Source organism: Salmo salar, chromosome 23 (assembly GCF_965601325.2).
Source record: "Salmo salar chromosome 23, fSalSal1, whole genome shotgun sequence".
In the NCBI taxonomy this organism is placed as follows: domain Eukaryota; kingdom Metazoa; phylum Chordata; class Actinopteri; order Salmoniformes; family Salmonidae; genus Salmo; species Salmo salar.
The window spans coordinates 12,044,888-12,059,274 of NC_138313.1; the positions used below are offsets into that span (position 1 = coordinate 12,044,888).

General features: G+C 41.3%; 1 protein-coding gene across 1 annotated transcript in view; it reads right to left on the minus strand.

The window, feature by feature from the left end:
- LOC106583994 (pituitary adenylate cyclase-activating polypeptide type I receptor) overlaps window positions 1-14,387 on the minus strand; it is a 77,544-nt gene that overhangs the window by 32,586 nt on the left and 30,571 nt on the right. Inside the window, exon 3 of the mRNA XM_082967917.1 lies at window positions 4,706-4,810. Within this exon, the coding sequence (XP_082824043.1) occupies window positions 4,706-4,810 (105 nt within the window). The remainder of the gene's footprint in view (window positions 1-4,705; window positions 4,811-14,387) is intronic.

A 14,387-nucleotide genomic window follows, 5' to 3' on the forward strand; every position in this document is an offset into this window, starting at 1 on the left:
GTAGAGTTGGTCAGGGCATGACAGGGGGTGTTTTGGGGTTTTCTATGTTTTATATTTCTATGTTTATGTTCTAGCTTTTATATTTCTATGTTGGGATTGTTTGGGTTGTTCTCTAATTGGAGGCAGCTGAACCTCGTTGCCTCTAATTAGAGATCATATTTAAGTAGGGGGTTTTCTTCCTGGGTTTTGTGGGTAGTTGTTTTCTGTTTAGTGTAGTTCATCTGACGGAACTGTTGTTTGTCGTTTTGTTAAAAAGTATATCCATTAAAAGTAAATATGACCACTCTACACGCTGCGCCTTGGTCCCCTTTAGACAACCCACGTTTCACTTACAGTGGTGTATGAGTCCTCAAGTCCCTTTATTATTATATATAATCAGCAATTGTAAAATGCTTTAATATTTAAGGTAAATTTAAATTTTGCAGTGTACAAACTTGACATGATGACATTTACTCTAACGGTGGCCAAAAAACTCTATCTGAAAGCCTGGCCTCCAATAAGCCACACCTTCAATAATATGATAGGCTTCCACCTCTACAATATAATATTAAAGGTCCTGAACAGTCATTCTGAAAATATTTTGTTCTCTCATTGCTAACTACCAGAAAGTTTGAAAAGAAAGGGTGAGTGGGCGGGAACTTATATTCATGAGCTCACCTTGACTGACAGCTCTTTGAAATGCCAACGTCAAGCTACTTGGATGCACTGAGCAACTCATTGAAATTACATCACAAACTACATTTCCATCCAACCATTTCATGCGGATGAATTACCTGATGCATGAAAAAAGTCACGACCGAGCTAACGGCAACATGAAATGCCGGTAAAATTGTATAAATGCCGACAGACAATTCGTTCGTTCGACATGGTGGGATCTTTTTGTGTCGGGAAATGTATTATGTGAGAAATGGAGGTGGAAACACCTTTATGCGCAAGCATTGATACAATAACCATCAAATTGAAGTAAATTGATATGTTGTGTGTGGTCCTCCCACTATGACTCAGGAAAGCATGCAGTTTATTAGGCTACAGATTCAATAAGTTATGATGAACTTCACAGGGTGGTGAATTTGCAAGGTGATTAGCTTGATGCTCCTTTCCAATAATATTGAGGGTCTTATTCTGGTGATATGATGATCGATGCTTGGCTGACGTTTGACAAAAACAAATGATATCCCTCTTATCCATAACAATCTCATAATGTAGGTAGCCTACTCGCACTGTATGATGCTAGCTGTTTGCTAGAGTGCATGTGCCAAGACCAGAGTGGGCACATTCGCTTGACAATGCAACAGTTTTGTGACAAAACCATCAGTATAGTTGAAAATGCGATGGAAACCCAATTAACCCATAACAGTCTAAGCCCTGTCTAAGCCGGGGTAGTTCTACTTGTTTTACGAAGGTCATACCAAGGATCATTTAGCAATTAGACTTTTAAGACCCCTTGAAGTATAAAAAATATATACAAAAATGATTTGATAAATTATTTTGGGCCTTACTATTAGCCCATACAAATGCATGGAATTACAGATTCACTATATAGAACAACAGATCCCCCCCCAAAAATAAAAATACAAAGGAAGTTGTTTCTGAAGTGTCTGTCCTATATCTGAGAGATATAAGATCAGGAAAATGTTTATTTAATGTATTTATTTTATATGTATTCAACCTCTTATTTCTGAAACTACATATAAACTTCCATACATTTTTTCAACTGGTACCGGGGGACTGTCAGAAGAGTCTTATGAGGCCTGTGGGCGTCCTAGAGCAAAACAACTTCCACAGAGGGGTCATATTAGTGTGTAGCCCAAACTGTTCGGACGCTACAGAAGACGTTGGCAGATCGGCTGTCCTGACTTCAGACGAGTCCCAAGATGCTTGTGCACACATCCTGTGCAACCCCCCCCCCCAGATATCTATAGCTTTCACCCAATGGATTTTGATGGGGATTTTCTTAATTATGATAATTAGATTTCCGCAGGGCGCGGACATCGACTTTGGGTTAACATGTATTTAAACTATAAACTATAAACTACCTGCCCTCTAGATCATCACGGACAACAACCACCTGAGCCACTGCCTGTTCACCCCGCTACCATCCAGAAGGCGAGGTCAGTACAGGTGCATCAAAGCTGGGACCGAGAGACTGAAAACAGCTTCTATCTCAAGGCCATCAAGACTGTTAAACAGCCATCACTAACACAGAGAGGCTGCTGCCTACATACAGACTTGAAATCATTGGCCACCTTAATAAATGGATCACTAGTCACTTTAATAATGCCACTTTAATAAAGTTTACATATCTTGCATTACTCACCTCATGTGTATATACTGTATTTTATACCATCTATTGCATATTGCCTATGTTGCTCTGTCATTGCTCATCCATATATTTATATATTCTTATTCCATTCCTTTACTTAGATTTGTGTGTATTAGGTAGTTGTGGAATTGTTAGATTACTTGTTAGATATTACTTCACTGTCGGAACTAGAAGCACAAGCATTTCGCTATACTCGCAATAACATCTGCTAACCATGTGTATGTAACCAATACAATTTGATTTGATAATTTTCCATTGAATTTAACGGTAAAAGTTATTTTTATGTGCAATATGTTATCACGCACAGTCTTTCAACCGCAAAAAGTCAGTTTGATGGAAACATCTCTGCTGGTAAAATGCGCATTTTGTTTTATGCAGATTTTTGAATATTCAAATGAAAATCTGTCACAAATTGGATGTATACCTAGCTACAGGTATCAACGATTTTTTAAACAGCTCCCATTTGGTATGTCTTTTGTGATGCAGTTCACAGCAGCACTGACAGATGTGTTGATTTGACAGCTGCGTTGGAGTTTAACGACCCTTCCCCTCCTTTAGTTCCATACAGCCTGAAGACCTAGCCCTCCAGGACACTAACTAGCTAATATAAGACACAGATGAACGGGGAAATATATAAGTATCTTTGCCATAGATTAATAGGGTAAACTTTTAATTGTATTTGCTGACACCCTACAGTCAAGTTTTGGCACCAGTAGAGTAGCTATCTAGCTATATAAACCACGCCCCTGTGCAAACATGCCTTCTCCGAGGCGGTACTTCTTTAAATTAGGTAATAGAATATCATGTCACCATTGGTGTATTAAAATTAGAGTTAAGGTGATGTCACCTTGTCCCCTTCAAGGGGAATTTCACCCTGGGGGAATCTAGGCTTGTTTTCATAATGTCTGAGGCATTTCTAGGTCACTGAGATGTGTTTCACAAATAATTGACCAGGAGGAAGGCAGGTCTGTGGGAGGTGTGAGATCTGACAAAAAAAAATGTCCTGCTTTGTGGCATTTCACAAAGGCTCTATGTTATACTGATCGCACTATTTGTTTTGTGCGTGTAGATATGGTTGGACTTGTTCAATATATTAATTGGACATCTTTCAGTGATGTTCCTATAGGCGGATTCATTGCTAAATATACAAGCTGAAGCTTTTTTTCCAGTCTCTGAAAGACTACAACTCGTGTGGGGCGGGTGCTTTGTGTTCTGGCCCCGTCCCTCCCACAAGGTGGGCTTTTTTGAAAGGGAGGCAGACACTAACAACACAATCCTTTGGGCAAAACTGAAAGAACTGATCAGACCGCAATGGTTTTAAGTGATTCCTCTCATCAACACGAAATTGACAATGGAGCATTTTTGTATGTTCTATTCTATTAGCTACATGGTGACATTCAACCATACATGTTTCAACCGGAATATAGCGAAGAGGATTTGAAACAAATAGTTGGATTTAGCTAGAAGCTCAGCTACAGCCGATGCCAGCACTAAGAGAGCAGGTGGAATACGTTGGCTAGCTAAGTAAGTTATTTTTCCTGCAAGCCACCTAGCTAACTTTAGTTTGTCTACTGAAACCCATGTTGGGTTTTGCTTGCTAACATACTGCTGTGTTTTGCTCTACAGCCCTCACAAGTGTCACGGGACTCGTCTGAAGTCGGTAACGCTGATGTGCCAACTTCTGTCTGTAGCGCCCGAACCTTTCGAGCTACAAACCACTATGGAAAGCGGAGACTCTCACGAACATGATGGTGTTCTCCATTTTTATCTACAACACCCACAAGTGTCACGGGACTCGTCTGACGGTAACCAATACAAACCAATGGAGGCAGTTTTGTGCCAAAGGAGCATAAAAAAATGCTCAGGCGGTTAACCTAGACGAGTTCGGGTATGCGCCAGCCGAACTGAAGCATGTCCAAACTGAAGCATGCAGAGGCCTTTATTCGCCAACTGATTCGTATCTTTGGTGTTTGCATGCGCTATTAATGACCCAACTAATAGCAACAGTAAACAGTAGAAGCTTTCACCTCTGATCTTTCGATATACATCAGTGGATTGATCAGGAAACACACACATACTGACATCCTTCCTTACACCTCTTCAGAAGCTACATTGGTTCTGCTTATATAAACTTCTCCCCACTGAGATGTGTGGGTTAAGGCCATGTTTAAAGGTCAATCAATCAATCAATGAAAAGTATTTATAAAGTTATTTTTACATCAGCAGTTGTCACAAAATGCATATGCCATTACCCAGCCTATAGACCGCAAAGGGTAAGCAGAAGCAGATGCATGTTGTCTAGGAAAAACTGCTCAGGGTCAAATCGCTCAAAGGTCAAAGGATAGGGCCAAAAGTTAAAGGTGAAAGGTTGGACATCATTACCTTTGTTGGCGAAGAGCAGTGAGATGTCTGAGCAAGACACATTGACAATCTGGCCCACATCAGCCCGGTACCAGCACCTGACCTCATCCCACTCCGTACGACACCCTGAGAAACACACAAAGAGGCATGCATGCACACACACATGCACCCACACAGAAAGAATGGATGTTAGCACCTTACTTCATCCCACTTAATACGACACCCTGAGAGAGACACACACACACACACGCACGCACACACGCACGCACGCACACACACACACACGCACGCATGCATGCACGCATAACACACACACACAGGAGGAAGGAGGAAAGGATATGAACACAGTTTGTCACTTCCTGTCAGCAAGCTGTAGACGGACAGCAGATTTGTGCCGGGTTTGATGGGTCCACTGTAAACTCTAACAACCAAATCAAATGTTTTGTCACATACACCGAATACAACAGGTATATACCAACAATGCTTTAAGAAGTTAAGAAGAAAAATGTGATAAGTAAAAAAACATTTAAAATAACAAAAAGCAGTAAAATAACAATAGCAATAGCGAGGCTATATACAGGCGGTACCAGTACAGAATCAATGTTCGGGGGCACCGGTTAGTCGAGGTAATTGAGGTAATATGTACATGCAGGCAGAGTTAAAGTGACCATGGATAGATAATAAACAGAGAGTAGCAGCAGCGTAAAAGAGGGGTCTGGATAGCACTTTGATTAGCTGTTCAGGAGTCTTATGGCTTGGGGGTAGAAGATGTTAATAAGAAGCCTTTTGGACCTAGATTTGGTGCTCCGGTAACGCTTGCCGTAGCAGAGAGAACAGTCTATGACTAGGATGGCTGGAATCTGGCCATTTTTAGGGCCTTCCTCTGACACTGCCTCGTATAGGAGGTCCTCGATGGCAGGAAGCTTGTCCCCAGCAATGTACACACTAAGTAGTATAGTGCCTTGCGGTCAGAGGCTGAGCAGTTGCCATACCAGGCAGTGATGCAACCAGTCAGGATGTAGATCCGAATGTAGATCACAGTGGGACTAGAGGAACAGGGAAAGTAATGACAGTGTGTAATCATAACCAACTCCTGGCCATGAGACACAAAGTCCCTTCTTAAGGCTAGGGGGCAGTATTTTGACGTCCGGATGAAAAGCGTGCCCAAAGTAAACTGCCTGTTACTTAGGCCCAGAAGCTAGGATATGCATATAATTGGTATATTTGGATAGAAAACACTCTAAAGTTTCTTTCCATGTGTCACTTAGAAGGACTCTAGTGTTTTGGTGCGCGTGAACAGGAGCACGCTCCGTGTTGTTTTTCTCCGGTATTGGAAACATTATTCCGTTTTAAATTTTATCGATAATTTAAATTTTAGGTTGGATTAGAAATGTTGTTTGAAATGTTTGGACCAAGTTTACAGGTAACTTATTAGATACTTTGTAGGCATGTTGGGCGAGTTGAATCAAACGCGCCAAATAAATGGACATTTTTGTGACATAAAGAAGGACTTTATCGAACAAACCGACCATTCATTGCGTAACTGAGACATTTGGGATTGTCTGCAATTTACCTTATGTTGTCAAATCTATCCCGTTAACAGGATTCGAGCGTTATTTGTTTATTTTATTTCACCTTTATTTAACCAGGTAGGCAAGTTGAGAACAAGTTCTCATTTACAATTGCGACCTGGCCAAGATAAAGCAAAGCAGTTCGACACATACAACAACACAGAGTTACACATGGAGTAAAACAAACATACAGTCAATAATACAGTAGAAAAATAAGTCTATATACAATGTGAGCAAATGAGGTGAGATAAGGGAGGTAAAGGCAAAAAAGGCCATGGTGGCAAAGTAAATACAATATAGCAAGTAAAACACTGGAATGGTAGATTTGTAGTGGAAGAAAGTGCAAAGTAGAAATAGAAATAATGGGGTGCAAAGGAGCAAAAATAAATAAATAAATAAATACAGTAGGGGAAGAGGTAGTTGTTTGGGCTAAATTATAGATGGGCTATGTACAGGTGCAGTGATCTGTGAGCTGCTCTGACAGCTGGTGCTTAAAGCTAGTGAAGGAGATACATTTTTCAAGTTTCAGAGATTTTTGTAGTTCGTTCCAGTCATTGGCAGCAGAGAACTGGAAGGAGAGACGGCCAAAGGAGGAATTGGCTTTGGGGGTGACCAGAGAGATATACCTGCTGGAGCGCGTGCTACAGGTGGGTGCTGCTACGGTGACCAGTGAGCTGAGATAAGGCGGGGACTTTACCTAGCAGGGTCTTGTAGATGACCTAGAGCCAGTGGGTTAGGCGACGAGTAGGAAGCGAGGGCCAGCCAGAGCGTACAGGTTGCAGTGGTGGGTAGTATATGGGGCTTTGGTGACAAAACGGATGGCACTGTGATAGACTGCATCCAGTTTATTGAGTAGGGTATTGGAGGCTATTCTGTAAATGTCATCGCCGAAGTCGAGGATCGGTAGGATGGTCAGTTTTACGAGGGTATGTTTGGCAGCATGAGTGAAGGATGTTTTATTGCGAAATAGGAAGCCAATTCTAGATTTAACTTTGGATTGGAGATGTTTTATGTGAGTCTGGAAGGAGAGTTTACAGTCTAACCAGACACCTAGGTATTTGTAGTTGTCCACATATTCTAAGTCAGAACCGTCCAGAGTAGTGATGCTGGATGGGCGGGCAGGTGCAGGCAGCGACCGGTTGAAGAGCATGCATTTAGTTTTACTTGCATTTACGAGCAGTTGGAGGCCACGGAAGGAGAGTTGTATGGCATTAAAACTCGTCCTGAGGGTTGTTAACACAGTGTCCAAAAAAAGGGCCAGAGGTATACAGAATGGTGTCGTCTGTATAGAGGTGGATCAGAGACTCACCAGCAGCAAGAGCGCCATCATTGATGTATACAGAGAAAAGAGTTGGCCCAAGAATTGTACCCTGTGGCACCCCCATAGAGACTGCCAGAGGCCCGGACAACAGGCCATCCGATTTGACACATTGAACTCTATCAGAGAAGTAGTTGGTGAACCAGGCGAGGAAATCATTTGAGAAACCAAGGCTATTGAGTCTGCCGATGAGGATGTGGTGATTGACAGAGTCGAAAGCCTTGGCCAGGTCAATGAATATGGCAGCACAGTATTGTTTCTTATCGATGGCGGTTACGATATCGTTTAGGACCTTGAGCATGGCTGAGGTGCACCCATGACCAGCTCTGAAACCAGATTGCATAGCGGAGAAGGTGCGGTGGGATTCGAAATGGTCGGTAATCTGTTTGTTGACTTGGCTTTCGAAGACCTTAGAAAGGCAGGGTAGGATAGATATAGGTCTGTAGCAGTTTGGGTCAAGAGTGTCCCCTCCTTTGAAGAGGGGGATGACCGCAGCTGCTTTCCAATCTTTGGCAATCTCAGACGACACGAAAGAGAGGTTGAACAGGCTAGTAATAGGGGTTGCAACAATTTCGGCAGATAATTTTAGAAAGAAAGGGTCCAGATTGTCTAGCCCGGCTGATTTGTAGGGGTCCAGATTTGCAGCTCTTTCAGAACATCAGCTGACTGGATTTGGGAGAAGGAGAAATGGGGAAGGCTTGGTCGAGTAGCTGTGGGGGGTGCAGTGCTGTTGACCGCGGTAGGGGTAGCCAGGTGGAAAGCAAGGCCAGCCGTAGAAAAATGTTTATTGAAATTTTCAATTATAGTGGATTTATCGGTGGTGACAGAGTTTCCTATCCTCAGTGCAGTGGGCAGCTGCAAGGAGGTGTTCTTATTCTCCATGGACTTTACAGTGTCCCAGAACATTTTTTAGTTTGTGTTGCAGGAAGAAAATATCTGCTTGAAAAAGCTAGCCTTGGCTTTTCTAACTGCCTGTGTATATTGGTTTCTAACTTCCCTGAAAAGTTGCATATCATATATTCATATATGCATATATTTCTTGAATAGGGCATGCTTATTTAAGATGGTGAGGAAGGCATTTAAAAAAATAAATAACCAGGCACCTCATACTGACGGGATGAGGTCAATATCCTTCCAGGACACCCGGGCCAGGTCGATTAGAAAGGCTTACTCGCTGAAGTGTTTCAGGGAGCGTTTGACAGTGATGAGTGGAGGTCGTTTGACCGCTGACCCACTACGGATGCAGGCAATGAGGCCATGATCGCTGAGATCTTGGTTGAAAACAGCAGAGGTGTATTTAGAGGGCAAGTTGGTTAGGATGATATCTATGAGGGTGCCCGTGTTTACGGCTTTGGGGTGGTACCTGGTTGGATCATTGATAATTTGTGTGAGATTGAGGGCATCAAGCTTAGATTGTAGGATGGCTGGGGTGTTAAGCATGTCCCAGTTTAGGTCACCTAGCAGCACGAGCTCTGAAGATAGATGGTCGGCAATCAGTTCACATATGGTGTCCAGAGCACAGCTGGGGGCAGAGGGTGGTCTATAGCAGGAGGCAACCGTGAGAGACTTGTTTTTAGAGAGGTGGATTTTTAAAAGTAGAAGTTCAAATTGTTTGGGTACAGACCTGGATAGTAGGACAGAACTCTGCAGGCCATCTCTGCAGTAGATTGCAACACTGCCCCCTTCGGCTGTTCTATCTTGTCTGAAAATGTTGTAGTTAGGGATGAAGATTTCAGAGTTTTTGGTGGTCTTCCTAAGCCTGGATTCAGACACGGCTAGGACATCCGGGTTGGCAGAGTGTGCTAAAGCAGTGAATAAAACAAACTTAGGGAGGAGGCTTCTAATGTTAACATGCATGAAACCAAGGCTATTACGGTTACAGAAGTCCTCAAAAGAGAGCGCCTGGGGAATAGGAGTGGAGCTAGGCACTGCAGGGCCTGGATTCACCTCTACATCACCAGAGGAACAGAGGAGGAGTAGGGTAAGGGTACGGCTAAAAGCTATGAGAATTGGTCGTCTATGACGTCCAGAATAGAGAGCAAAAGGAGCAGGTTTCGGGTGGCGATAAAATAGCTTCAAGGTATAATGTACAGACAAAGGTATGGTAGGATGTGAATACAGTGGAGGTAAACCTAGGCATTGAGTGATGATGAGAGAGATATTGTCTCTAGAAACATAATTGAAACCAGGTGATGTCATAGCATGTGTGGGTGGTGGAACTGAAAGGTTGGATAAGGTATAATGAGCAGGGCTAGATGCTCTACAGTGAAATAAGACAATAAACACTAACCAGAACAGCAATGGACAAGGCATATTGACATTAAGGAGAGGCATGCTTAGCCGAGTGATCATAATGGTCCAGTGAGATTCAGACAGCTAGCCGGGCCATAGGTAGCAAGCTGGCAGAAGATGGAGGGATGTCTGTTTTTAGCCACCTCTTGCATTTCCGTCTGTAGATTAGTGGGGTTCCGTGTGATAGAGGGGACCAATCCAATTGGCAAAATCGTTAAGGGGTCCCTAAGAGGTAACAGAACACTAATATCATGTGTGCATATGGGTCTTTCTATAAATAATGGGGCCAATGTGTGACATTGTGATAAACATTTGAAAATGGTTTGAAACAAAATAAAAATAAAATGTATGCAGTTCCTCATGTGTACTTAGAGGAATAAAAGTGAATATATGCAAATTAGCCCATAACTCCACCTATTCAACATAGGCCTAGGACTAAACATCCTTTAGCAGGGTTCATACAGACATTGACAAGTCAAATTCAAGGACATTCAGGGACTTTTTCAAGCACTTAATTGTAATTTTCAAGGACCTCAGTGTTATATAATTGTATAATTTATATAATTGTACATATAGGGCATAATATAGAACCCACCTCCCCAAAAAGCATGCATGAAGTGTGCCACTTCACCACTTTAAGACTAAAGCATTTTTTAAGCCTTGATGTTGAAATTATTTTTACATTCTAAAATATGTGCAAATAATGTGGATATTGCCTGACTAAATACATAGATTGAATGCATGCATGGAGATATTTCTGAAATCTACAGTATTTGGCCAACACAGGCACACATAATAAAGACATGAATAGCTGTATCATTAATCTCACCATCGTTGTTTTTATTATGAGAAAGGGACCAAAAACCAGGTTTCTTTTTTAATGGAAGGATTTGTTTGGAAAGCCAAGTTGAAGCCAACGTTAGATGTTGTCGTCCTCATAATAACCACACATGGTTTTACTGCAACAGAGTAGCACAACACCCTTCAATTGAAGCGGTGGGAAACAAATGAAAGTGGCCACATCTCTTGCAAAAACGGATAAAAAATGTAATCACAAATAATTATAAGGGAGCTGGGGAACTTATGAATTGTTGAATTTTATTGGATATAGCTATGATTCCCTCTTATATTTTAATGTAATGACATGAACAAATTGGCAGATTATTATCAATGACTTATCAACAGCTGTAACAAGTTTTCCAGTGTAGGAAATCCTCACTGGTATTCTAGTTTATAGAAAGACCCATATGCATGCGACAGAAGAGAGAGCTAGAGACGCAGAGAGAGAGAGAGATATGCATCAAATCAAATGTTATTGGTCAGATGCGCGGAATACAACAGCTGTAGACTTTCTGAAAAAGGTTGAGTTTAAAGGAAGACAAAATTTTGCTAAATAAAAAAGGAAATAGTAACACAATAAAAACAATAATGGGGCTATTTACAAGGAGTACCAGTACTGAGTCAATGTGCAGGGGTACAAGGTACAGTACAGTAGTTGAGGTAATTAAGGTAATACAGTATGCATATGTGGGTATGGGTAAAAGTGATTAGGCAATCAGGATATGTAATAAACAGAGTAGCAACAGCGTACATGAAGTGTGAAAGTGTGAGGCGTCAATATGCGTATGCGAATGCGTAAAAAAAAAAAAGACTAAAATGTGAGCATGGAACATTCGCATAGGAATTTGATGAAGGCCCCAGGAACTGACACAACTCAAATCTGAACCACCTACAGGGTCACAGTGACTCTATAGGTTTGAGTAATGAGTACAAAATCACTTTAAGTAACTGTACTTTAAGTAACTGTACTATATATTAAGCGCAACAGGTTTTGTCAGCACATTGGGGTTTACAGTGCACCTGATCTGGTTTGAGAGAGTGGTGGAATTAGATTGGGAAATAAGCTCAGTGTACAGATATAGGATCATTTGAGCCAGTTTGCTACAGCAGGAAAATAATATTCCAGCAACAGGATATGTGAATAACTATGTGAATTATAAATAATTAATAAAAAAAAAATTGTAATTTTTTAAATTACAAACCTCAGAAGCCTTTTTAAACCTCAAATACACTACAAGTAAAAAATGTCCTGCTTTGCAGGAAAGTTTTCCTGCAACAGGGTGACCCAATTAAGCCTTCTTTCTTTTCCCTTTCTGCAGGTTTCAATCTTTCCTTCTCTCACTCCTCTCTGGCTTGCATTTTTCCCCTCAGGCTTTACTTTCAGATGTTTAGTGGTTACATTTCTTTTCCATTGCTCCATTTGTCATACACAGATAGCTCTCGGTTTGGTTGTAACGCTGTTTACAATATTGTTCAGTCTAGATTTACTATACTGTATTTCTACTCTTATGGCATTCCAGAAATGACATTATGTGATACAAGATGCCGATTTGTTGTGAACATCTGGCCAATAGCGAAGAAAGAACGAAATTAAGAGGGTGCAAGATACTGTATATACCTAGAAGTAGTTCAATAAAAAATCTGGTTTGCAACTGTTGGACTAGTGATTACACTCTAGATCAGCTAGATGCAGGCAAGAGTGTAATATTTAATGTGTCACTATCTGTGAATGTGTCACTGTCTGTCACCTCAAATCTTTCTCTCGACCTGTGTGCACCAGCGTTGTAAACTTTCCTTTAATCGTAGGCTAGGTTGTAGCAACCTCATGATGAGTACAGGGAAAATTTGAGCATCATGTAGTAGCCTAAATCTGTCGATGTTACATTGAGCTGGGTGAATATAATATGAATGACAGTAATCCAATGTGCTGTAATAGAAATAAGGTCATGCTCATAAAAAAAAAAGGATCATCCTCCCTCATCTTAAACAGCACCGACCGCCATTGGTGCATATGTAGTGTATGTGAATGTGTGTGGCTTTTGTGTGGGAGGGTCAGTGTAGTGTGTGTGAGTGACTGTTTATATGGTGTGTATATACGGTGCATTCGGAAAGTATTCAGACCCCTTGACATTTTGTTAGGTTACAGCCTTCTTCTAAAATTGCTAAAATAGTTTTTTTCCCATCAATCTACACACAATGCCCCATAATTACAAAGCAAAAACAGGTTTTTCGAAATTTTAGCAAATTTATAAATAAAAAAAACTACATAAATATTTTGACCATTTACTCAGTACTTTGTACAGCCTTGAGTCTTCATGGGTATGATGCTACAAACTTGGCACACCTGTATTTGGGGAGTTTCTCCCATTCTTCACCGCAGATACTCTCAAGCTCTGTCAGGTTGGATGGGAAGCGTCAAATGATGTCAATTAGCCTATCAGAAGCTTCAAAAGCCATGACATCATTTTCTGGAATGTTCCAAGCTGTTTAAAGGCACAGTCGACTTAGTGTATGTAAACTTCTGACCCACTGGAATTGTGATAAAGTGAATTATAATTGAAATAATCTGTCTGTAAACAATTGTTGGAAAAATTACTTGTGTCATGCACAAAGTAGATGTCCTAACCGACTTGCCAAAACTGTAGTTTGATAACAAGAAATTTGTGGAGTGGTTGAAAAACAAGTTTTAATGACTCCAACCTAAGTGTATGTAAACTTCCAACTTCAACTGTATGTGCAAAGTTATCAGTGGTAAGGAAAACAATTAAGGCAATGCAGGCGCCAGTGGGAAAATGCGCCAGGGAAAAAGTTTGGGAAAGTTCTATTCTGCCTCGAGATGAACAAATGCCTGCATACTTGACCTGGGGAAACTTGGGCTCTCATTGAAGAGAGAAATTTCTCCGGCTCATCTAATCCTTGCATTACATTAGCATAGCGTGCCTCAAACATATAATTGTTTTCCACAGTGAAATGGGCTACTTCTATGTGAATTGATGAGGAGGCGGAACACACCTTATTTCAAACTGTTGTTCTAAAATAAAGCTGTGGTTTGAAACATATCCGATCGATAATTAGCAGGCAGCGTTCCTTGCTTTGAGGGCAGTGCGGGTTAATTGTCCTGTAACATAGCAATACAAATTGGAACAGTGAGCGCATTCTGACATCACACGCATAAATAAACTTACGCTGGGGGAGCATTAAAGATATTTGGACCTCACACATGAAAACATTAATTGACTGGGGTCACAGCCATCCATGGAAGACAGATGCAGACTTTGCTATGCTTCATAGGTTTCAATTGAAAACGACACAAGGTCCCTGGGAACGGTGCCCCAATTGTTAAGTCCACCCCTGATAGATGACCCTCCCCAGGACACATTGAAGACCCACTGAGATGGACTGTGGCCGGTGGACTGAGGAATCACATTTCCAGCCTCAAACATCCTCCTCTACTCTGGGGTGACTAGACCAGTATTTCATTTTTTTCAATTACTTTGATCTTTGTTTGAGCCTGTCTGGAGTGCCAGATAGGCAGGGTTTGTGGTTTCACAGTTAAGTGTTGCTAAAGTATGTAAAGATTTCAAATACTCTTGAACCCAGGTCTGGGAGAGGCTGGACTGTGCTGATGCTTATGTTAATCAGAGGATAAATATTCATGCTTGACATGTTTTCATCCAGGCTA